Source organism: Arvicanthis niloticus, chromosome 18 (assembly GCF_011762505.2).
Source record: "Arvicanthis niloticus isolate mArvNil1 chromosome 18, mArvNil1.pat.X, whole genome shotgun sequence".
In the NCBI taxonomy this organism is placed as follows: domain Eukaryota; kingdom Metazoa; phylum Chordata; class Mammalia; order Rodentia; family Muridae; genus Arvicanthis; species Arvicanthis niloticus.
The window spans coordinates 35,874,087-35,897,651 of record NC_047675.1 but is presented as its reverse complement, the minus strand read 5'-3'; the positions used below and the strand labels follow the sequence as shown (position 1 = coordinate 35,897,651).

Sequence of the window (23,565 nt, the reverse complement as noted above, 5' to 3'; positions counted from 1 at the left end):
TGGAGTACTTGTCTAGTATACACAGGGTTCTGGGCTCAATCAATACCCAACCTCACTAAAATAAATAAACAAATATGGAAAAAAGGAAAAGGAAGTAATTAAGTCACTGAACATTGTGTCCTGGGAAAGGATTATACGGTGAGCTAGTTCCCAGGAGAATGGGTTGCTCTAAAACAGTAAGCACAGACCACCGACTATCCCTGGTTTCCTCTCATGTGGGCTCCTACCATCCACCATGATACGCTGCAGCAAAGAGACCATCTCTTATATTTAAACCTCTTTTCTTTATACATTATCCAGCCTCTGGTTATTTTGTTATAGAAATGAGGAATAATTTAATCCAGTAAACTTGTCCACTTAAAGTATGACCCACTAAGCTACTAATTATAATTCAGTTTCAACACACTAGTCTGGAACCTCTTCTCTACATACTTGTAGAGTGTGTCGAGGCCCCCTGGCCTTTCCAATTGCATGAAGTTGTGTCGCAGGTTGAGGTAGGTGATATCTTGACTGTAGAAGAGATGTTCAGGAACCTCCTCAAGGCTGTAACATGAGAGGTCCACAGTGCTGATCCGCTGGGACACCACCTGAGAGAGAGCAAAGAGGAAAGCCTTCTGAGCTATTGTCTACTTTCACAGCACAGGCCAGACTGGCAGTTACTCAAAAGGTGCTGACCTCAAACTAGGAAAGGGGAAAAAGGAGAGATTCTATAATTCACTTATAAAAACCAGTTGATTTTTACTATAAGCTGCTTAAAAAACAAAGGTATAGGCCTGTAATTCTAGCACCAGGAAAGTGGAAGCAGGATGATCAGTAAATCAAACCCAGCCTTGGTTGCATAGAGAAATTAAGGCCAACCTATCAAAAAACAAGAAATCTAAAACAAAAACCCTATGGTACAACAAGCATAGTGGGTCCATGCTTATAATTCTGTCACTTGGGAGACTGAGGAAGAGGATCACTAGAAGTTTGACTACCCTAGGCTGCAGAATAAATTGTAGGCTAGCTAATAAAATATAAGTAAACTCCTGTCTTTAATGAAAAGGAAAGAGGGTAGGAAAAGAAAAAAGAAAGCTGTTCATGTCTCTAGAAGGAATTAAAATTTTACATTTCAAATCAGAAGCAATGATAATTCAAAATAGCTAAGTTTTCATGAGACAGTGTGGGACAAAATGCCTTTTGTAGCCACACATCTCTGCTAATTATTTACAAAAAGTCTTTTCTTCTACTGACAGCATACACCACATTGCTGAATATGCCAAAGACGCCCAAGAAACAGTAACTTCTCCTTAAAGAGGCAGAAGGCTGGAAATTACTCACAACTGAATCCAGTTTTTACAAAGAACAGATTTTATAGCTGATATAGCAACAAAAGACCAATAAACTGAATCAAGTCTTCAAAATCCATAACATGTTTAAAAACACATGAGGAAAGTCACTTGTGTCCTGAGACATGAAGAATCCAAAGAGCACAAGTTTTGGAGATGCAGCTATGCTGAAATGATAATTATCCTCAACATACCAGAAGAGGGATTTGTGACAGAATCACAGGTCATGTCCCATCAGTAAGTTCACCTTTTAAGTGGCTCATCAAGGCTGTTCTCACAATGTAGAGAGCAAGAAGCCTCAGGCTATGCTAGGGAGGGAGTAGGTATGTCAACCAATGATTCCTGTGGCAGATGGGAAGCAATGGAAATCTCATGTCTCAGTTCTAATTTCATTATGCCATAACTCTAAGACCCACCTCACAAACATGGTACAGACAGAAATGTACCTGAAAACATCTGATACCATTATCTACTATGATAATACAAAAAAGTAAAGACCCAATGAAATTCCATTATTATATTCATTGTGCACTAAGAAAGACCAAGTGTGACACTAAGAATGGTCACTTGCTGCTACATCCTCATCTCCTATCAAAGCTTCCAACCTTAGACGCCTGCCGTTGCCATCTCTGGTACTCAGCCAAAGTCTCAAAGCAGACATGATAGGTCTGAGCCTGGGCTCCAGCTGAGCTGAAAGCAAGGGAGTGTTGCCGGCGCTTCACTTCTTCTATCTGAAGAAGAGGAGGAAAAAAAATCAGAGCTACTAATCAGAAATGATGGTCAGAAAGCAGTAATAAAACATACTTTTTAAAATGGCAAAGAATCTGACATTTCTTCAAATAATATATACAAATAACCAACAAGAACACGAAACAATGATCAACGTCAGCAGCCATTATGGAGAGATAAATCAAACTACAACAAAGGCTGGCTGTGGGGGTACACGCCTGTAATCCCAGTACCCAGGAAGCAGATGCAGAGAGTATTCCAGGTACATCTGGGCTACCTAAACATCCTTGTCTCAAAAAGGACTTTTCCCTAAACTGCAACAACTCAGCTTACACCGATTTGCTACAGATACACTCTTCCTACCGCCATGGAGCCACTTCTATCTTTGGCATCTTACTTTGGATGACATTGCTTCTGAATCTTGGCAGACCAGCTACAAATTTACAAGTTATACTTGCAAATCAATACATTCTAGTGCTTACTAAAGATAGAGCCTAGTGGCAGAAACATAAATACTTTGAGCAAAAAAGAAGCACACTGTAAAGCTTCATTAAAACTAAAATTTTCGTAACATTTCATTGTGGTATTCACAACATAATCATTGTTCATTGTAAAAAAAAAAATCAGTACAACTAGAGAAACTGGTGACAAAGAATTTCACTGACACCAAAGATAACATCCTAGAATAATCTTTTAACTATATTACCACGGGGAACTGGAGAGATGGCTAAGTAATTAAGAGCACTTGCTGCTCTTGCAGAGGACCAGAGTTCTGATCCTAACATGTTGGATGGTTCACAGCCATCTGTAACTCCAGTCCTGTGGGATCTGATGCCCTCTCTAGCCTGGAAGAGCATCAGCTACACATGTGGTACATAGACGCACAGATAGACAAAACTCATACACGTAAAATAAAAAGGAAAAATAATTTTTAAAAACTTAAGTGAATTTCACTTTAGATATACTAAATTATACCTCTGTACAATTTAAGGAAGAAAAAAAGAGACTCTGCCAAGTGGTATGGCATACACCTTTCATCCCAGCACTGAAAGGCAGATCTCTAGGCGTTCCAGGCTAGTCAGGGATATACAGTGAGACACTGTCTCAAACAAACAGAAAGACTAATGGAAAAAAGCTTTGTAGCAGTAAATCCCACTACAAAATTATAAAAGAAACAACTCACCATTAATAGTTAATAATTTCCAAACTTGTACATATGTAAAACTACAAGGTCAATTCACATAATACCAAATTAACATAATTACATAGAAGTGCTGGATTTAATATCTACTAGTGAGCAATTCACAACACTTTCTCAGTATTTGACTATATATGATTTTCTAAACTTTATATAAAGTATTCCAATGTAAAATATGTTTTTTAGATTTTAGCTTTCATTTTTATTAATGTGTATGTGTCTGTGGCTATGTGTCTGCACATGTTCTGGGCCCATGAAGGCCAGAAGAGAATGTAGGACTCCCTGGGACTGGAGTTAAGATGGGTGTGAGCTGCCACGTGGGTGCCTCTTGGAACTGAACCTGGGTACTCTGTCAGAGCAGCCAATGCTGAGCCATGTGTCCAGCCCATCATTTGTAAATTTCAGCAATAATATTTCTATTCCCATGGTTCGCACTGACTCCTCCCCAGGATTCTGATGTCAGAGCTGCTGCTGCTGCTGTTGTCCCAGTCTGTCTCACATCAGCCTAGACATACTTACTCTCAAGGTTTGCAGTGTGTCCACTGACTTCTGCCTCAGGCTGAAATGAGTTTGGTTTTTGGTTACTGAGTTTATAAATACCTTGGCAGCAAGCACTTCTGCCCTCTGACTCATCTCTCCAGTCCACATTATCTGTCTTTTTAATATACATATGATGTCTATACTGCTGTGTATCTAGAACAATTACATATTGTTCAAAGGTCATTTTATCATAATCCTCTTCAGTTCACACTGGTTATGCCAATCAAGCTTCAAAATATATCTAGCGCCCTATAAATACTAACCTACTAGGATCACCTGTCACTCTGTTTAACTAGCAAATGAACTTTTCATGACAGATACAGGCATGTCATAGTTCCCTGGCTGTTGAATTGGGGCTTATGACCACACAACTCTTAGGATCTTGGCAGCTACTTCTAGTTCCCAAAGGCAGCTTCTGTGTAGCACCCTGGTAACACCACCTTGGTTGTATCAGCTACAGCACCAAGTTCCTAGGTGTGGAGCACACAGTTCTGCAGCAGCTCGTGGGGAATGGAGAGCTCTGGAACCTTCCAAGAGTCTCTGATACAATCTTTCATAATGTTCCTATTGGCATCTATAAAAATCAGGCAGGATGTTTCCTTTCTGTTCCTTTCTCCTTTCCTTTCCTTTATTTCTTCAAATGCTGGAGACAAAAACCAGGGACTCAAACATGCTAGGCAAGCACTGTACCACTGAGCTACAGCCTAGTACACAGTCAGTCAGTCAGTCAGTCAGTCAGCCAGCCTGCGTGCGTGTGTGTGTGTGTGTGTGTGTGTGTGTGTGTGTGTGTTCATCTGTCATACACATGTATACATGTAAAGGCCAGAGAATCACCTGGGAGCCACTCCTCTGGAGCAGTACACCTTGTCTGTTGAAACGGGTTCTCTGATTCACCTGAAGCTTGATAACTGGGGTAGGTTGGCAGGGTGACAAGCCCCCCGGGACCGGCCTATCACTGCTTCCTCAGAACTCAGAGTACAAGCATGCTCCACCACACTTGGATTCGTTGTTGTTGTTATTGTTGGTTCATCTGGTTTTTAAACAGGGGTTCTGAAGATTCAGATCCTACTTCACCAACTGAGCAATTTCCCCAGCCCACCCTTGGCATTTCTTAATAAGCAAGGTAATATTTAAAATTTGTAAATCTTACCTTTCCCCCAACCAGAGGCAAAATGTGCATCTTTCCAGTTTGACAATCCTTCACTGAGGAAACAATAAGGCAGGTACCACAGAGAACAACTAGGCGCTCAGCCCATTTGTGCAGCTGGGTTTTTCCTTTGCGTACATTATAGATGCCAGACAGTAGGATTCGATCCAGATGATCCATCTGGCATGGTTTTTCTGAAAAGAAAACAGTGCTTCAGAATGTACCATTAAAGTAACATAATACTGAACGAGAAAAGGAAAATGTGTGTGCCAACATCCAGTAGCCCTATTTATAGATATGAGGAACAAAGCAATATGGGTTTTACAAAATAAGATCTTGATCCTAAAATAACAAGCACCACTGCACTTATACAGTGGAATAAGGCTTTACCTCTGATGTCACTGTTAACCCTTCCCCAAACAGCAACCCTTCTCGAAAGGGTCTAGATCATGGACTTTGGGTTCAGATACACTGGAGCCTGAATGCAAGTTATACCACTCCTTTCAATTACCTGGACCACCAAGCTTACTTTCCTCACAGAGTTTAAATTAAATTTTATCATCCTATGTGTCTTGAATTCTATTAACCCATCTTGTGAAAAAGTAAAATAACATCAACTACTGAACATAACAGGGCTACAAAGGATGTATGAGATAAATGTTAGTCATTATTAATATCAATCCATTTTAGAATGAAGCATGTAAGGTGTAAAAGAGTTCTCTAATTCTGTCTATAATCTTCCACCTCTCTGGCTCTTGCAAGAAAAGCCTATGGGTAGTATTTCTTTCTTTCTTTTTTCTTTCTTTCTTTCTTTCTTCCTTCCTTCCTTCCTTCCTTCCTTCCTTCCTTCCTTCCTTTCTTTCTTTCTTCCTTTCTTCCTTCCTTTCTTTCTTTATTTCTTTTTTTCTTTCTTTCTTTTTTTTTGAGACAGGGTTTCTCTGTGTAGCCCTGGCTGTCCTGGAACTCACTCTGTAGACCAGGCTGGTCTTGAACTCAGAAATCTGCCTGCCTCTGCCTCCTGAGTGCTGGGATTAGAGGTGTGCGCCACCACTGCCCGGCTATGAGTAATATTTCAAACAACTGCTCCCACCATAGAAGCAGGAGCAGAGTAGACACAGTGTCTCTTTGTTCAAGTATCCTCCTTTCCAACACGTTCATATGACTGAGATACAATGAGCAAAACATAACACTGAGACCAAGATGCAAAGCTCTTTGTAAAGTCACAGACAGAGACAAGTAGAAAACACAAAAATGAATGGGGCTCAGCTGTTAAAAGTGCCTAAATTGAACCCCCAAAACACACAGTGGAAGGACAGGACCAACTCCAAGCTGAAGTTGTCCTGACTCAACATTTGCACTATGGAAAACGTGCTTGTAAACACACATAATCAGTCAATCAAAGTCAAAATAAGTAACCAAGGGAAGCATCAAGAATAACGAATGGCACAAACAACAGACAGCTTTGCAGAGATCACATGATTGACCGACCCTGTGCCCTCAGGCTCCACTCTGCTCACTTACCCAAGCCTTTCTGCATACATAAGATGAAGAAATGGGTCAGATACTTCAGACTCACAACTGCATTTCTCAAAAAGGCTGTTAACAACAAACTTACTAATTAGCTTACAAATTGTAAGCTAACTCCTCTGCCTGCATTCTAATATCCTCTCCTTAGAAAGTCTGGTTTGATCTGTATTTCCTAGGTTTCCTCACCAGCCAGACATTCCCAACTAAGTACTCACCAACTTAAAATGAAGAGATACATACTAAACTGACAATGTAGACTATTGATCAAAAAGTTAATGAGCTTGAGAAGTAAGTATAAAAAATTAAGTACAGAAAATGACATATTTTATTTTACTTGTGTAATTAAACAAGATTTCCTGAAAAGGTAAAATGTGAATATAAAAATTACAAACATACAATATACATATAAAATAAGAGTAAAAAGAATACAAACTATAAAAGTAATGCATTATGTAGTGAGATGCTTTCTCTACAGAGTACATCTACATTTTTAAGATTTTTATGATTTGTTAAATTGTGTGTGTGTGTGTGTGTGTGTGTGTGTGTGTGTGTGTGTGTGTATGAATAAACATGGCTGCAGAAGCTAAAGGCATCATCTATCCCGTAGCTGGAGCTGGAGACAGTTGTGAGCCACCCCATGTGGGTACTGGGGCTCAGGTCTGCTCCAAGAGCAGTAGCCACTCTTAACCACAGAGCCAGCTCTCCAGTCCCAGCACTACTACTATATGGTAACAAATAAGTTTTAGATATACAAGTTAACCTGAGGCAGTATATGGTTTTTGCAATTTCGAGAAAAAAATAAATTTTTAAAATTTACTTTATGTATGTGAGTACACTGTCGCTGTCTTCAGACACACCACAAGAGGGCATCAAATCACATTACAGATGGTTGTGAGCCACCATGTGGATGCTAGGAATTGAACTCAGGACCTCTGGAAGAGCAGCAGCCCTTGCTCTGAACCGCTGAGCCATCTCTCCAGCCCTACCCCCACTTCACCCCAAATTAAGTTTTAACAATGTTACTTGATACTGAAAGAAATGTAGAAAACGGAGTAGTCTCAAGTTCTACTGAACAAAGTGCTTACTGATATCACATATTTGTGCACTTTAGGAACAAAATTTATAATGTATGCCTATAATAACTCAAAAGTTCTACTCATGTGACTAATGTCCTCCTCTTACACTCAAGAAGTCAGCCTCTTCCCTTTATCCACAGTCATTTCCTGCTCTCTTCAGATTGTCATTTTTAATGCATATATCCTATATAGTACAGGTTAAACAGTACTATACAGTATATGTCACAACAAGACATAATGGCTACAATATAACCTCTAACTCTGCCCAGGTAGGCATTCTTGGTAGCAAGAGATCAATACTATTATTCAAACCGTGAGAATGACAGTTATACTTGTAACATCTGACTTCAAGTACTGGCCTGGTTATTGTCACCCAGCCTTCAAAAGAGGAAAAGAACACTGAGGAACACAACAAGATATCGAAGTGGCACTCATGAATTCCACTTCCTACACTGAAGAAAACACAGTCTGGGCAATCACCATACGCAATCCACAACTCTGCTACTCAGGACCTAAATATACAAACTATTGCCTCTCACCTTCACATTTCCAAACAATAAACACAAAATTTATGTTTGAACTTTTGGGTGTTCAGGGGTCTTGTTGGTGTGTTTTTTTTTTTGAAACAGAATCACAGGTACCACAGACTGCTCTTAACTTAAAATGTAGCCAAGAATACCCTTCAACTCCAGATCCTCCTGCTTCTACTACCCAAGCACAAGGGAGTATAGCTATGTGCTACCTTGCCCCATTTGTTTTTGAACTTTAAATGAAAACATACTGTGTGATTTATGAGAGTTAATCATCAACTTGACTGGATTTAGAGTCACCTTAGAAACATCTCTCTGAATGTGTCTATGAAGAACCTTTCTCAGAAAGGTTTAGTGGAAAAGGTAAGTCTTACACTAAATGTGGGTAACCCCAGCCCATTGACTAGGTTCAGAGAGAACTGTGCAGTCCTCTCTGCTTCCTGTGGATGCAATATAACTGGCTGCCTCCCAATTCTGCTGCCAAGACCTCCCCTCAAACTGTGAGCCAAAATAAACTTTTTCTTTAAATCAGATGTTCAAAGTGGTAGGGTCACTGTCATCCTGGCATCATTTTGACAGCTACCCCAACAAGGACAGTAACTAACACAGAATTCTTGTTCATGGCTTCTCAGTTGCATTTATATTCGTCACACAAAAGTATTTTAAACAATGTAGGCAGATACCATGGTGAAGAAAGAGGCATCCTGAACCGCTCGCCTGCAACCACAAACTTCTCAACAAATCACATCCTTGAGATTCCATTTCTTCTCAAACAAATAAAAGGGTAAAAGAATGTATTTTAAATCTTCATGATTGATCATGCCAGCTATTTGACTTTAGTGAAAAATGTATTCCTGTGTCTACCACACCACTCCTAAAGTATTGGGGAGAGAACCCAGAGCTTCACACCAGCAGGCAGAGCTTCACACCAGCAAGAGAGAACCCAGAGCTTCACACCAGCAGGCAGAGCTTCACAGCAGCAGGAGAGAACCCAGAGCTTCACACTAGCAGGACAGAACCCATAGCTTCACACCAGCAGGAGAGAACCCAGAGCTTCACAGCAGCAGGAGAGAACCCAGAGCTTCACACCAGCAGGAGAGAACCCATAGCTTCACACCAGCAGGAGAGAACCCAGAGCTTCACAGCAGCAGGAGAGAACCCAGAGCTTTGCACCAGCAGGCAGCACTTCACAGCAGCAGGAGAGAACCCAGAGCTTCACACCAGCAGACAGAGCTTCACACCAGCAGGAGAGAACCCAGAGCTTCACACCAGCAGGCAGAGCTTCAAACCAGCAGGAGAGAACCCAGAGCTTCACACCAGCAGACAGAGCTTCACAGCAGCAGGAGAGAACCCAGAGCTTCGCACCAGCAGGCAGCGCTTCACAGCAGCAGGAGAGAACCCAGAGCTTCGCACCAGCAGACAGAGCTTCACACCAGCAGGAGAGAACCCAGAGCTTCGCACCAGCAGGCAGAGTTTCACACCAGCAGGAGAGAACCCAGAGCTTCGCACCAGCAGGCAGAGCTTCACACCAGCAAGAGAGAACCCAGAGCTTCACACCAGCAGGAGAGAACCCAGAGCTTCACACCAGCAGGAGAGAACCCAGAGCTTCACACCAGCAGGCAGAGCTTCACACCAGTAGGCAAGCCCTCTAGCACTGAGCTTCATCCTCAAGCCTTTTCCACAGCTTTTGTACTGGCTATCCTTTGTAGCGAGGAAACACAAAACAGCTAACTGGTTTCAACTTAGGCCCCTCATGACCTTGTCAATGACTATGTTCTATGTAACACATAGATTACAACAACTTTAACAACCAATAACTTTATACATGAAATATTTAAAACTGATTACTTAGCATTTTGCTCACAGATAAAACATTTTCTTTCCTTCTGTTAACTCTGAATGACTCTGGATTCAGGAATTGAGGAAAGAGGGAATCATCCTTTCACTGATAATCTCGAGGTATGTCCCACATTCTCTGGCTCTTGCCTTCCCCTTCTGAAATGCACGCTGTGGTTAATGACTCAGGTTGTCTGTTTGTTTGTTTAAGATTTTAAATTCTTTTTTTAAAGTCATGTGTGTGCGCAAGTGAGTATAAGTGTCCAGAGACCAGAGGAAGGAGTTACAGGTGCTTTGGATTTGTCTGATATGGGTATTGGGAGCCAAACTTGTGTCCTTTAGAAGAGCAGTAAGCATTCTTAACAGATGAGCTATCTCTCTAGCTTCAATAAACACAAGAGGCTAAAAATGATGTTAATTTGTCAAAAAGATACTGAGGTCTGCATATGTGTACATGGTGGATGTGGGGTCACCCTGGATAAAATAGCTGCCATATCTTAGACACAGTTAAGTGGTCCATGGAAAGTCTACATAGCAAGAAACTAAAGTGCCCTACCAATGATCAGTAAGGAACCAAAGTCTCTAACCAACAGCCTTTAATTAAGCCACAATAAAAGTGAATCCTCAAGGCTGGGGAGATAGCTCTGAGGGTAAAGCTGCCTGAGTCCAATCCCTAGGACCTACATGACGGAAGAAGACAACTGACTCCCACACGTTTCCCTTTCATCTTCCCATGCACAACACGGGTATGTGTGTATGTGCATGAACATACACAAGCACAAACATTCAAACACACACACAAATGAAATACAAAGAAATTTTCAATGACTGGGCTGGAGAGATGACCCAGCAACTAAGAATAGTTGCTGCTCAGACAACTCAACCAGGAGACCCTACTCTTTCTAATAGACTCCAAGTGTACTAGGCATGCAGGTGGTAGGTGCATAAGGATACATAGAAAATAAAAATAAGCAAAAAAAAAAAAAAAAAAAAAAAAAGGAGATGTGGACTCTTCAAGATAACTGTCACAGGTGCCTAAAATCTGAACATCCAGCTACAACTGTTCCTGAATTCCCAACCCATAGAAAGTACAAAACATACATTTGATGTTACTGTGTTTGGAGGCAATCTGTTACACAGCCAGGCGATAATCACCTACCTGTCTATCTCTACCTACCTTCTTGCCTACCTATCTTCTTGTAACTTTTTGGTTTGGTCATCAAATGTATATATTGCCTTTAAAAAAAAACTTTCAAAATTCCCTTTACTGAACATAATTTTCTCATTGAAATTATATTAGCTTATCTAAACTAACAGAACCCTGTTTAAGGTTCCCTGGCTAGCACTACCATAAGCACCAAACATAAACTTACTCTTGTAGTTTACACTGGAACTGCTCTCTTAAAGGCATATTAAGATCCTTCATATGATGATTTATCAAGTGGTGGTAGAAGATTGGTGGCATCACAGCCGACAGCTGTGCTATATCCTTATATGGAAAAGAAATCCCAAGGTCTTTTAAGGCTCAACTTTATTTTGGATCAAAACACTGACTACATAAAGAATCCAATTCAATCACAGTCAGGTAAGGAACATGCTGTCAGGGATTTTAGTATTTGTTTTATTAATTTAATTATGTATATTTGGGTATGTGCATTTGAGAACTGGGCCCCCAGAGGCCTGAAGGAGGAGTTACTGGTGGTTGGTTTTTACTCAACCACTGTATATGTGTGCTGCAAACCAAAGTCAGGTCCTCTGTAAAAACAGCACATGCTCTTAACCTCTGAGACATTTCTGTAGCCCTCAAATTAGGTTTTTAAAAGCAAGTTTTATAGCAACAGATGAACTCAAACTGGTCCTACTCAACTATTCTCCCTCCACAAGCCACCAAAGGATTTTATCTGCATTTCTCTCTCCTGGCACAAGCAAGCATGCAAACACGCCCGCACGCACACGCACACGCACACACACTCCAGTCTCTCAAGAACATGAACCTTGTAGTAATCCCTACTCTACATGCTCCTTGTACCTTCCGTTTTCAATTACCTGAATGCAACATGCACCACTTCAGTTTGTAAAAAATAATATCACCCATCAACATCTTTTCTGGTTTCTAAGGGTACCACAGAAGTGTGCACATGCAACACACACACATATACACACATGCACACATTTTTTTTTTCCTGAGGCAAGGTTTCTGTGTAGTCCTGGCTGACCTGGAACTGATTCTGTAAAGCAGGCTGACCTCAAACTTAGAGATTTGTCTGTCTCTGCTCCCCAAGTGCTGGGATTAGAGACTTATGCCAGCCACCACCTCGAGGCTAACAAAAATAAATCTTAAAAAATGTAAATAAAGCTAACCTGGCAAAGATATAAAAATAATTGTAGTAAGTTTGGAAAAAAAGAATAAATATATATTTAAAGAGAAGATATTTTTACTGGTATTTTGCTAATTTTTAAAAATCTTCCTTTACTCTTTTTCTCATACTTATTTGTGTTTAATTCCATTTAACTGACTTAAAAATAGCTTTTTATATCAAATACTTTTAGCAAACAGAAAGTGAAGATACAAATAATCAATTTAAAAGTAGTTAACATATTCACAAAGCTACTGATAAATTCTTACCACCATAAAATCGAATCATACAGCTGAGGTCAGGGTTCGTAGCCTCCTCCTGTATGCGCACGGGATCTTCAAATCCCAGCCTGGATAAGTAATCGTAAACAATCTGGAGAGGCCGTTCAGTGGGCTCCAGTCTCCTGCTTACACAATTCAAAACATAATACATGGTAAGTAATAAAAATGTGTTTATTTTCCTCAGCTCTTGATTTTTTTCTTTATTTTTTTATTCCCAGATCAAACAAGACTGTGTGTGTATGTGTGCATGTGTGTGTTCACAGTGAGTGCTGTCACATGAGTGTGAAGGTACACAGAGGGCAGTGGAGATGTCAAGAATCTTCCTGTACTCATCTCCACTTACTCCGTGAGACAGCCTCTCACTGACTGGCCTTGGGCCAGACTGGCTAGTCAGCAGGCCCTTTGGATTCTCCTGCTTCTTTCTACCTTCCAATGCTGGGGCTACAGGCACAGGCAGATGTGCTCAGCTTCTCCTGTGGTAGTGGGATTTCCCATATTCACGCTTACCCGCTGGGTTAACTACACAGCCCACGATCTGTCTGTTCTAATATCATACAAGTAATCTAAACAAGTGGTTTTCATGATGAGTCTTAAGATTCCCTTTGACACTGTGAGGACCACAAGAAGCTTCTGTTTACTACACTCTATTCACTGATAACTGAATTAGAAATTAAAATGAAGAATTTCCAAAGTTTGTTTTTTTTTTTTTTTTTTTTTTTGGTTTTTTGAGACAGGGTTTCTCTGTGTAGCCCAGCCAAAGATTTATTTATCTTAAAACAGTTATACCCACTGTATAGTAACACATATTACTTAAAATGTTTTTAAAAATAAAGTTTAGTTTTAAAAAGTAGCACTCAGCCGGGCAGTGGTGGCACACACCTTTAATCCCAGCACTTGGGAGGCAGAGGCAGACGGATTTCTGAGTTCCAGGACAGCCTGGTCTACAGAGTGAGTTCCAGGACAGCCAGGACTACACAGAGAAACCCTGTCTTGAAAAACCAAAAAAAAAAAGTAACACTCATACACTCATTGCTTTTCATTTTTGTGAATTTATCTTTTTCAAAAGGTTTTGTTTTGGTTTGTTTTGTTTTTGAGAAAGGGTCTCATGTAAGCTAGGGTGGCCTAGAACTCAGAACGCATCTGGAGAAGACTTTAAACTCCTGATTCTCCTGCCTTTACCTCCAAGTGCTAGGATTATAGATGTATGTCACCATGCCCAGTCATTTTTTTTTTAATTTCTTAACAGATGGTTTAACAGAAACAACTGAAATGTCCTATCTCCTTCTCTAGTCAGTCTGTTGAGGCGGTCTACCATGGAGGATCTGGAAAGCATTACTACATCCTTACAAGGGACTGCAAACAAAAAGTTAAATAAATACTATTTTACAGAGTGATTTCAACCTCACATACCTCTTTAAAGACTCTCAAAAGCAACTCTGCTGGTATGTGCCTCAAAAATCCCAGCACTGTGATCAGGCGGAGGATTAAGAGGTTGAGGTCAATCTGAGCTATGAGATCCTGACTCAAAAAACAAACAAACAAACAAACAAATTGGGGTCAGGAAAACTCCCAGACAGCTTCTGGGGTTCTCTGAATATTTCTGATCTAAATTTAAAGACAGAAAAACAACAACAACAAAAATGTGTAATATAAATTATACTCATCCATAACTAATTTCAAACAAGCTCCACATACAAACATACATGTAGACTGTGTTTCCTACTCTGTTCCAGGCACCATGTGTCTCCATTGTCTTTACAGAAGACACTTTCAAAACACCTAGGAATGAACGCCACAATAACCCCCTCCCCCCACCCAAGTTTTTTTTACCACAAGGCTTAGACTAAAAGCTAAGGCTCCTGGTGATTCTGCATTTTAAATCAGATTTAAGATACTTTGAAAATATAAAAATCCAGGACAGCCAGGGCTACACAGAGAAACCCTGTCTCAAAAAAGAAAAAAAGAAAAAGAAAAAAAGAAAAAGAAAATATAAAAAATATGGAGTTTAGTTCAGCAGTCTCAACAGCAGACAGATCCTCGAATAATTCTTTTTATCAAAAAGCAAACAGTAATAGATGTCGTAGCTAGAGATTCAGTTCTGCTATTTTTCATCCTCCTGCCCTGCTTATTTAACCCTCCTGTATTAAACTCCTTGCCAGTACAATAAGAACAGAAATTCAATCAATAGAGCTGCTACTAAAACCACCTGCTTTCTTACACGAACGATATAGCATGCAAAGTGCTTAGCAAACTCTCTTGCATGTAATGTGTCCCCAAACATACTGACAATTGTAATTCAAAAACAATTTAGGACTAAGATCAATGAAACCAAACCTGGTCACCTGACTGTGATTCCTGGGACTCACAGGGTATAAAGAGAGAATCAGCTCCCACAAGTTGTCCTCTGACCTCTATATCCCCACATGAGCATACATGTGCTCACAACACACACACACACAAATATAAAAAAGTTAAGAGTGATAATACATTTTAATTAGAATAAAAAGAAAGCATGTCTTCGACATGAAACAACCAATAAATAAGCACTAAGTCTATGCACCTTCAAAAGGTCTTAAAGAACATTTAGGAATTACATTGATTTAAAAAATATGAAAGCCAGTGTGGTGGTTTGAATGAAAATGGCCCCCACAGGCTCTTAGAGAGTGGCACTAATAGGAGGTGTGGCCTTGTTTGAGTAGGTGTGGTCTTGTTGGAGGAAGTTTGTGGCTGGGGGTAAGCTTTGGGGTTTCAGAAGCTCAAGCTAGGCCCAATGGCTCACTTGCACTTCCTGTTATCTGCTGATCCAAATCTCTCCAGTACTATGTCTGCCTGCATGCCCCCATGCTCCCCACCCACCATGATGACAATGGACTAACCTCTAAACTGTAAGCCAGCCTGAATTAAATGTTTTCCTTATAAAAAAAAGTTGCTATGGGTGATGGTATCTCTTTACAGCAATAGAAACCCTGACTAAGACAGATATAGTGGTGCACACCTTTAGTCTCAGCTCTTGGGAGGCAGAGACAAGCAGATCTCTTGTGCTTTCAAGGCTAGCCTGGTCTTCATAGAGTTCCAAGACAGCCAAGGCTACAAAGAAAGATCTTGATTCAAAAAAATAAAACCAATACAACAACAAATAAAGAAGAAATATAACATTCTTCTCTGTAAAGACGCAAGTTATAAAGAAGGTTAATCTTTTGTATTTGAATAACTATAGAATGCTGACACAACAGGATTTAAGTAATATATATATATATATACATATATATGTATATATATTAACATATATATATAATAAAAACAGTAATCACTTCAAAAGCTGCTTACAAACACCTGCATCAAAATAAGAACCAAAGAGAAGATCACACACTGCTGTACAAAGCACATCTAAAATAAACCAACACCTGGTCTTGCCTTCTTCCTGCTCAGCTTAGTTTTTTGTTGTGCTTGCTGTTATAACCCATGCTGGCATAGAACTCCTGACAGTTGTGCCTTAGCCTCTAAAGTAGTGAAATTCTAAATATGTCCTACTATGTCCAGCTCAATGTATCTTCTGGTTTCCAGTTACTGTTGTTATTGCTACTGCTGCTACTACTACTAAAAAGGGGGCGAGAGGAGAGCATACAGCACATAAAGACACAGAAGTATTAAGCTTTGTATCATTACTTATTTAGGCAGCACAGTTTCTGAGATAGGGCCTAGCTGTATAGCACTGGCTGCCCTGGTACTCACTATGTAGTCCAAATTCACCTCAATCTTGCAGTGGTCCTGCTGTCTATGTCACCCAACACTTGGATACTAAGTACACCACTGTGATGGTTTGTATATGCTTTGCCCAGGGAGTGGCAATATTAGACGGTATGGTCCTGTTGGAGTGGATGTGGCACTGTGGGTATGGGCTTTAAGACCCTCATCTTTGATGCCTGGAAGCCAGTCTTCCACTAGCAGCCTTCAGATGAAGATGTAGAACTCTCAGCTCTGCCTGCACCATGCCTGCCTAGATAATGCCATGCTCCACCTTGATGATACTGGACTGAACCTCTGAACCTGTAAGCCAGCCCCAATGAAATGTTGTCCTTTGTAAGACTTGCCTTGGTCATGGGGTCTATTCACAGCAGTAAAACCATAACTAATACGGAAATTGGTACCAGGAGTAGGGTACTGCTGTGATAGGCCTGACCATGCTTTTGTCTGAAAGAATATGGATTTGGAAAGCAATGGAATGCTTTAAATGGGGCTTAATGGGCTATCCTAGTAGGAATATGGAAGACTTTGTGCAGCCTCCTGTGGCCACAATCAACTGGGTTCACCTGAAAGGGGGGCTGGGAATGAAAGGGGGACGGAGGGTGAGAAAAGATGGAGCCAAGGCAAGTATTTTGATCAAGGCTCAAAGTTTAATGTTCAGCTCTCAATTTAAAGGGGAAGCCCCACCATAACCCTTCTTGTTTCAGCTGGAGATGGGTGGGAGAACCCATCCTTGGTCACTGTCAGAGATGGGTGGAGGAGGAGATAGGTGGAAGAACCCATCCTTTGACACAGCCAGAGATATTTCTTTTTTATTTGTTTGTTTGGTTTTTTTTTTTTTTTTTTTTTTTTTTTTTTTTTTGAGATAGGGTTTCTCTGTGTAGTCCTGGCTATCCTGGAACTCACTCTGTAGACCAGGCTGGCCTCGAACTCAGAAATCCACCTGTCTGCCTCCCAAGTGCTGGGATTAAAGGCGTGCGCCACCACCGCTCAGAGATATTTCAAGGCAAGATCAGCAGGCAGTCTATTTTTCTAAGTTCCTGTAGCAGGCTGTACGTGCAGCCAAGGTGGGTAACTCCACCTAGGTTGTATTATTTGGTCTATTGTGGTAAACAAGGTCTTTCAGGCCTGTTCAAGGCTGGGGGAAGGGCACAATTCCCCCTTTTTAGTTTTATAAAGATGAGCAGTGCCAACAGGTGGACAGGGCACAAGATTTCATCCCGTCTAGGGTAGTGAGTGGCCAGTCAACTGTGCCTGGCTTAGGTTGGTATCTATATTGCTCCTATATTACCTGTCATCGAGGAAAACATACATAGCATATTGATGTATGTCTCTGTCTTAGGCTTATAGGAGATCAAGAACACTCTTACCCGTCTTTGACTAACTGGCCATCATTGGCACATTCTTTCTCATATAGACCAAAGCCACATTTAGACCACATTTAGTGTGGGCATGCACTCGATGCAATTTTTCATAACGATGGGTAACTGTCATGATGAATAGCTGAGCTTGCTGAGAAGGCAATCAATCTGTTTAAAATACAAGGTTCAAAGGTTAAAAGCAACATGATTATCTATCTAAGCAATGTAGAAAATAAAGTTAAAAGGGGAAATGTTTCAATATCTAATTCAACCGTTGGTTGACAGGGATCAGACACAAAGTCTGGCCACCAGATATATAGTGGGTGGCTTTAAGTATTGACTACATGCCAGGTTAAACCAGCTGGCTGATAAGGATTTTGAGCCATCTTCATCATCAGAATCAGAATCATTAGGCTCAAGATCTGTGTCCACTTGACGGACCAATCTTTCAGGCAGCCATTGGGCTCCATTTTCTTTTTCTGAAAAAATACAGACTGAGCCATGACCCCAAATTAAAACAGGGTCAGGGCCATTCCATGTATTAGTTAGGGGATCTCTCCTTTTGACCCTGGCAAATGAGCTGGAAGTGACTGGATGCCAGTGGCGATCTGTTGCAGACTGACCTTTAGCATCAGTTTGCAAAAAATTTAAAACAAATAACACAAAAGCAAGCTGTGCTGTTGGTGACTTTGGATGGTATAAACTTTGTTATTAAGAGTGATTTGAATTGTGCAGAACTGGCCCAAGAGGTTTCAGTGGAGAATTTCTATATGTGGCCTAAAGACTACTTTTGTGGTATTTTGGTGAAGAGTGTGGCTACTTTTTGCCTGTGTCTAAAGAGTCTGCTAAGGCTAAGGTGAAGAGACTCAGATTAATTGCACTGACAAAGGAAGTCTCAAAAAAGCCCAGCAGAGACTGCGTTCTCTGGTTAAGTCTCGTGAATAACATTGTAAACAAGCAATAGCAAGCTGAGAAAGGAAAAATACAAAATATATGGTTTGAGTATTAAAGGGGCGACAGGAAGTGAAAATAGAGCTGAGTCTTGTGTTCAAGGATATCAAATTGAATTAAGGGAGTAGTGACCTTGGGGCAAGATCCCACCCCTCTAAATTTACATCAAGGCTTGGTAATACAAGCCTTTAATCCCAGGAGGCAAAGACAAGGAGATTTCTGAGTTCAAGGCCAGCCTAGAACAGAGTAAGTTCTAGGTGAAGAAAAACTTAAATCCAGGCTTAGTAGACCACACCTTTAATCCCAGTGCTCAGGAGACAGGCATGCAGATCTCTGAGTTCAAGGTCAGTCTACAGAGCAAGTTCCAGGACAGCCAAACTTAGGCAGTGAAGGGGTTAGAAAACAGAAAGCTAGTGATAATATAATATAATATAATATAATCAAGAGGACCATGTTACAGCCCCACCAAGTGGCAGCTTTGGCCATGTGCCTTTGGCTTCAGAGTCCAGAATAGAAAGGTCTACTGACTGGGTCAATTGATGATGGCTAGCTGGAGCTAAGAAATTAATGGCAATTAAGAAGAGACCAGCACCACGGAGGTGAAATCTTCTGGGAAGTGTTTTTTGAGAAGACAAAGAAGCTGTGTTCCAGAGACAGCCAAGGTTGTACCTCATGCTGCAACTGTACTTGGTAATGTGTGGTACTGGTTTTGAAGGCATGAAGGGGTCATGAAGAGCAGCTGACATTTGGCACTGTGTGAGGCCATGGAACACTGGTGAAGATGCAGCCTCAATTGCAGTTGACAGCCTAGGACTGAAGGAGTCATGCAAAGGATTTGAGGCTTGGCAACATGAAGAGAGTCTATGAGAGGCTATAGATGAAGCCTAGTTGCAGCTGAAGACCCCAGTGTATTGAAGATGCCAGTACCATGGGATGATCACCAAGAACAGCAGCAGCAGTGGAGTGGATCAACCTGAGCTTAAGAGTGCTACAAAAGGCAGAGTTGGAGAAGTGACAGCAGCCCTTTGGAGGAGTCCAGAAAATCGTATGTGGATCCAAACACTGATGTTGCCTTGGAGACCCCAAGATGTTCGAGATGGCAGAGCCGTGGGCTATCTGCTGAGGAAAGCTGCTAACAGGAAGTGGAACTAGCCCAGGAGAAAGAAGTAGTTGCAGTCAACAAAGATGAAAAAGGAGTTGGAGATCTGAAGACTGCTTTGACATGTAGAACTCTCAGCTCCCCCACACCATGTCTGCCTGGATGCTGTCATGTTCCTGCCTTGATGATACTGAACTGAATCTCTGAACCTATAAGCCAGCTCCAATTAAATGGTGTCCTTTATAAGACTTGCCTTTGTCATGGTATCTGTTCACAGCAGTAAAACCATAACTAAGACACTTGTGAACATGGACTTTTATACTAAGCACCAATAAAGGTTCTGTACAAGCTCAGGACAGCTTTCTGATTGGTAAACATGTAGATGACAATTCTCCCAGACCTTGCCCTGCTTCTCCTTAGGTATGGTTCTTCCTTGCATCCTTTACATCCAAACTCTAATCCTGTCTACAGTACTTTCCTCTCTTCTGCTGAGTCTTCCAGGGAACTACTGAACTTGAGCAGCTCATGGGAACTTCCAATTTGTATCTAGTTATCCAGACATGCAGACGGCCTGGGTACCCCAGAAGAGCTGCTCCATTCTGAAATAAGGACATTCCTCTTTTTTGTTTGTATCTTTCATTTATTCTTTTACAGTTTCATACATGTATAAAATGTATCTTAATCCTGTATACTTCCCCACCCTTTCGTTTTGTTTTTTCTTTTAATTTTTATTACATTTATTTAGTTTGTGTCTGCGCATGGGGTATAAGGTACAGGCACACACACAGTACACATATGGAAGTCAGACGACAACTTGCAGAAATCCATTTTCTCATTCTACCATGTGGGTCCTGGGAATCAGAAGGCAATATCCACTGAGCCATCTCCCCCAGCTCTTTATTCTTGTTTTATTAAATATAATTTTTATTCTTTCCACAGGGAGAAAAAAGAGAGACTCCGAACCAAAATATATGCTGATATTTTACTATCTGTGATTTTTACTACCTAAGGTTTTTTTTATTGTAAAACTGGACAAAGTTTTTTAATGTCAGGAAAATTTAATGGATTTCACAGATTGCGACTCCAAACAGGGACTAAGCCCTTAATTTCTGAAGTTATCATCAACCCTGGCACATTAAGAACACTGCAGTCGCCGGGCAGTGGCTGCGCATGCCTTTAATCCCAGCACTTGGGAGGCAGAGGCAGGCAGATTTCTGAGTTCGAGGCCAGCCTGGTCTACAGAGTGAGTTCCAGGACAGCCAGGGCTACACAGAGAAATCCTGTCTTAAAAAAACAAAAAAAACCAAAAAACAAACAAACAAAAAACCAAAACACTGCAGTGAACGAGATGGTGTCAGAACAAACATTACAAGAGAAAAATCACTGCCAATTAAACTATCACTTGCCATTGACTGTAAAATTCATACTGATTTTATAAGTACCAAAATTATGCAGACTGCACTGCCCCACACTTTGGGGCTAAGTGCTCTGGTCCGAGGGGATCAGACAACAGAGTCTAGCAATAGAGAAAGTGGGGGTGGAGGGGAAGAGACTCGAAGAATGGAGACAAGACAGGGTGTGTGGTCAAGTCTCATTTACTAAAAGGAAATCATAAGTATATATACACTTTACCATGAGCCTTGCCTCCGTGGACAAGCAGGGGAACACAGCTGAAGACACTTTACCACGGGCGCCTTGCAACTGGGGTCACTAAAGATTTATGGGGTCAGAAAAACAAGATATATGAGATAAACAAGATGTTTATCAGAGTGTGATCAGCTGTTGTAAGCTATTGAAAACAAGTCTCTAGTCAGGGTATATGGCTCGAGATGGCTGCAAAGATGATAGCCACTTTCTGCTAGGAGTTGGCTCCCAACACCAAAATACAAAAGAAAGTTTGAAAATAAGTTATTTATATTGATTTTTACAATATACAACACAGTAAACATTCATGAATACTGTATATCACATTCATGTGTAGCATGTATGTGGCTATATGTTCAAATGAATGATGTATACAGTGGCCAGAGGGCAACCTTGGGTATTGTTTCTTCAGTACCACCCACGTTTCTATTGAGACAGAGTCTCTAATCAGCCAAGACTCACCAAATAGCCTGGCATAGTTGGCCGGTGATCCTCAAGCTCCACGTCTCCAGCACTCAGAATCCAAGGGGCACAACCGTGCCCAGCTCTGTTACTTGGGTTCTTGGGATCTAACTCAGGTCCACATGCTTGGACTTTACTTGGTTACTATTTACAGTACAGGAATCACTGAGCTCTCTCTCCAGCCTAACACTAGTTTTTCTCTTAAAGTCTTAAAGGAGTACTAACGGCAGGTGTGGTGGCACATGACTGTAATCACAGCACATGGGAGGTGAAAGCAGGAGTTAAAGACAGGTGACACTCCTGGGCAAGGTCACTCTTGGCTACACAGCAAGTTCAAGGCCTGCCTGGGCTACACAAGGCACAATCTCAAAAACAGAGTGCTGAAATGTGAAGAAAACCCAAATCCCCTTTTCTTTTTTCAGTAACAGTCTGGTATATATCCAGAAACAAGAAACTTCACTCTACTTCAAAATAGGGTAAAGAGGGCTGAGAATTTAGCTCAGTAAAGAACTTAATCTACAAATCCTTAAGTTTGATCCTCAGCACTGAACTGGGGGGGTGGGGGGAGAAAATGTATGGTATGGATATGTGTGTGTCTATAGGTGTGTATCTATCTATATAAAACAGCTTTGATGACTTGTAAAAAGTGATACAGCAGTGACAGAAAGGTTAGAACTCAGGAACCCAAATCCCTCCAGTGTTATCTTCTGCTATAAAGAGCCTATCAGCTCTCAGAGCTTACATTAAAAGATGGCTATTAAACACTTGACATCTTAGTCATTTTGGTCACTAAGAACAAAAGCAGATAAATGACAGTGAGTCAAAGGGCAATCTGTTTTTATTATGTACGATCTTATTACAACTTTTCAGCCTGAAGGCAATGATTACAATAAACTTCACTGATGAGTCATTTGCTACTTAAACAGCTCAACAGAAAAAGACCAGGACAAACAGTACAAGGTAAAGAATAGACTAAGATGGAAAGACTTTTTCCCAATGCAACTTTGCCATCAATCAACTACAGGAACATGATCCAACCAATTCTCTAGGCCTCTTCCACATTTATAAAACAAAAGGAAATAAGTTGCCTCAGAGACTCCCAGTGGGAAATTCCTGGCTTTGGAGGCAGAATAATTTGCTGTGCCACACATTTGAGATACTAAGCTTTTCTTTCTCTTGTCCCCTAAATGCTGGATAACATCCCTAGCAGTTGGCACAACCCAGAACCCCTACTCCAACACACAATGGATATGAGCATGCTGTTGAGTTGTACACACTTGTTTACTTCACTAGTAGATGATCTTTCAAAGGGTCCTTCAAGTGCTACAATTAAGTTTGTAACCTTCTAGTGTAACTGAGTCACAAGCTGTCTTAGTCATTGTTCTTTTACTGTGAGGAGACACCATGACCATGGCAACTCTTATAAAAGACAGCATTTAGTTGAGCTCCCTTACAGTTCAGAGGCTTAGTTTGTTGTCATCATGGTGGGGGTCAAGGTGGCATGCAGGCAGGTGCTGGAGCAGTAGCTGAGAGCTACAGTCTGATCCGTAGGCAGAGAGACGATGGGCTTGCTAAGTGTTTCTGAAACTTCAAAGCCCACTCCCAGGGACACACTTCTTCCAAAAGGCCACACCTCCTAATCCTGCCAATCCTTTCAAATAGGGTCACTCTCTGGTGACTAAGCATTCAAATACATGAGCCAGTGGAGGCCGTTCTTATTCAAACTACCACACAAACCCCTAATTGGAAAATAAA

General features: G+C 41.0%; 1 protein-coding gene across 5 annotated transcripts in view; it reads right to left on the bottom strand.

Moving 5' to 3' along the window:
• Phlpp2 (PH domain and leucine rich repeat protein phosphatase 2) overlaps positions 1–23,565 on the bottom strand; it is a 76,447-nt gene that overhangs the window by 36,543 nt on the left and 16,339 nt on the right. For 2 of the 5 annotated variants that reach the window (XM_076915874.1, XM_076915873.1), the window contains exons 3-6: positions 12,538–12,674; positions 4,946–5,136; positions 1,934–2,059; positions 433–587 (exon numbers count right to left, since the gene is read on the bottom strand). In XM_076915874.1, the coding sequence (XP_076771989.1) occupies positions 433–587; positions 1,934–2,059; positions 4,946–5,136; positions 12,538–12,674 (609 nt within the window). Of the gene's footprint in view, positions 1–432; positions 588–1,933; positions 2,060–4,945; positions 5,137–12,537; positions 12,675–17,663; positions 17,823–23,565 lie in introns of all 5 variants that reach the window. The other 3 variants (XM_076915875.1, XM_034522375.2, XM_076915876.1) reach the window with 3 other exon arrangements.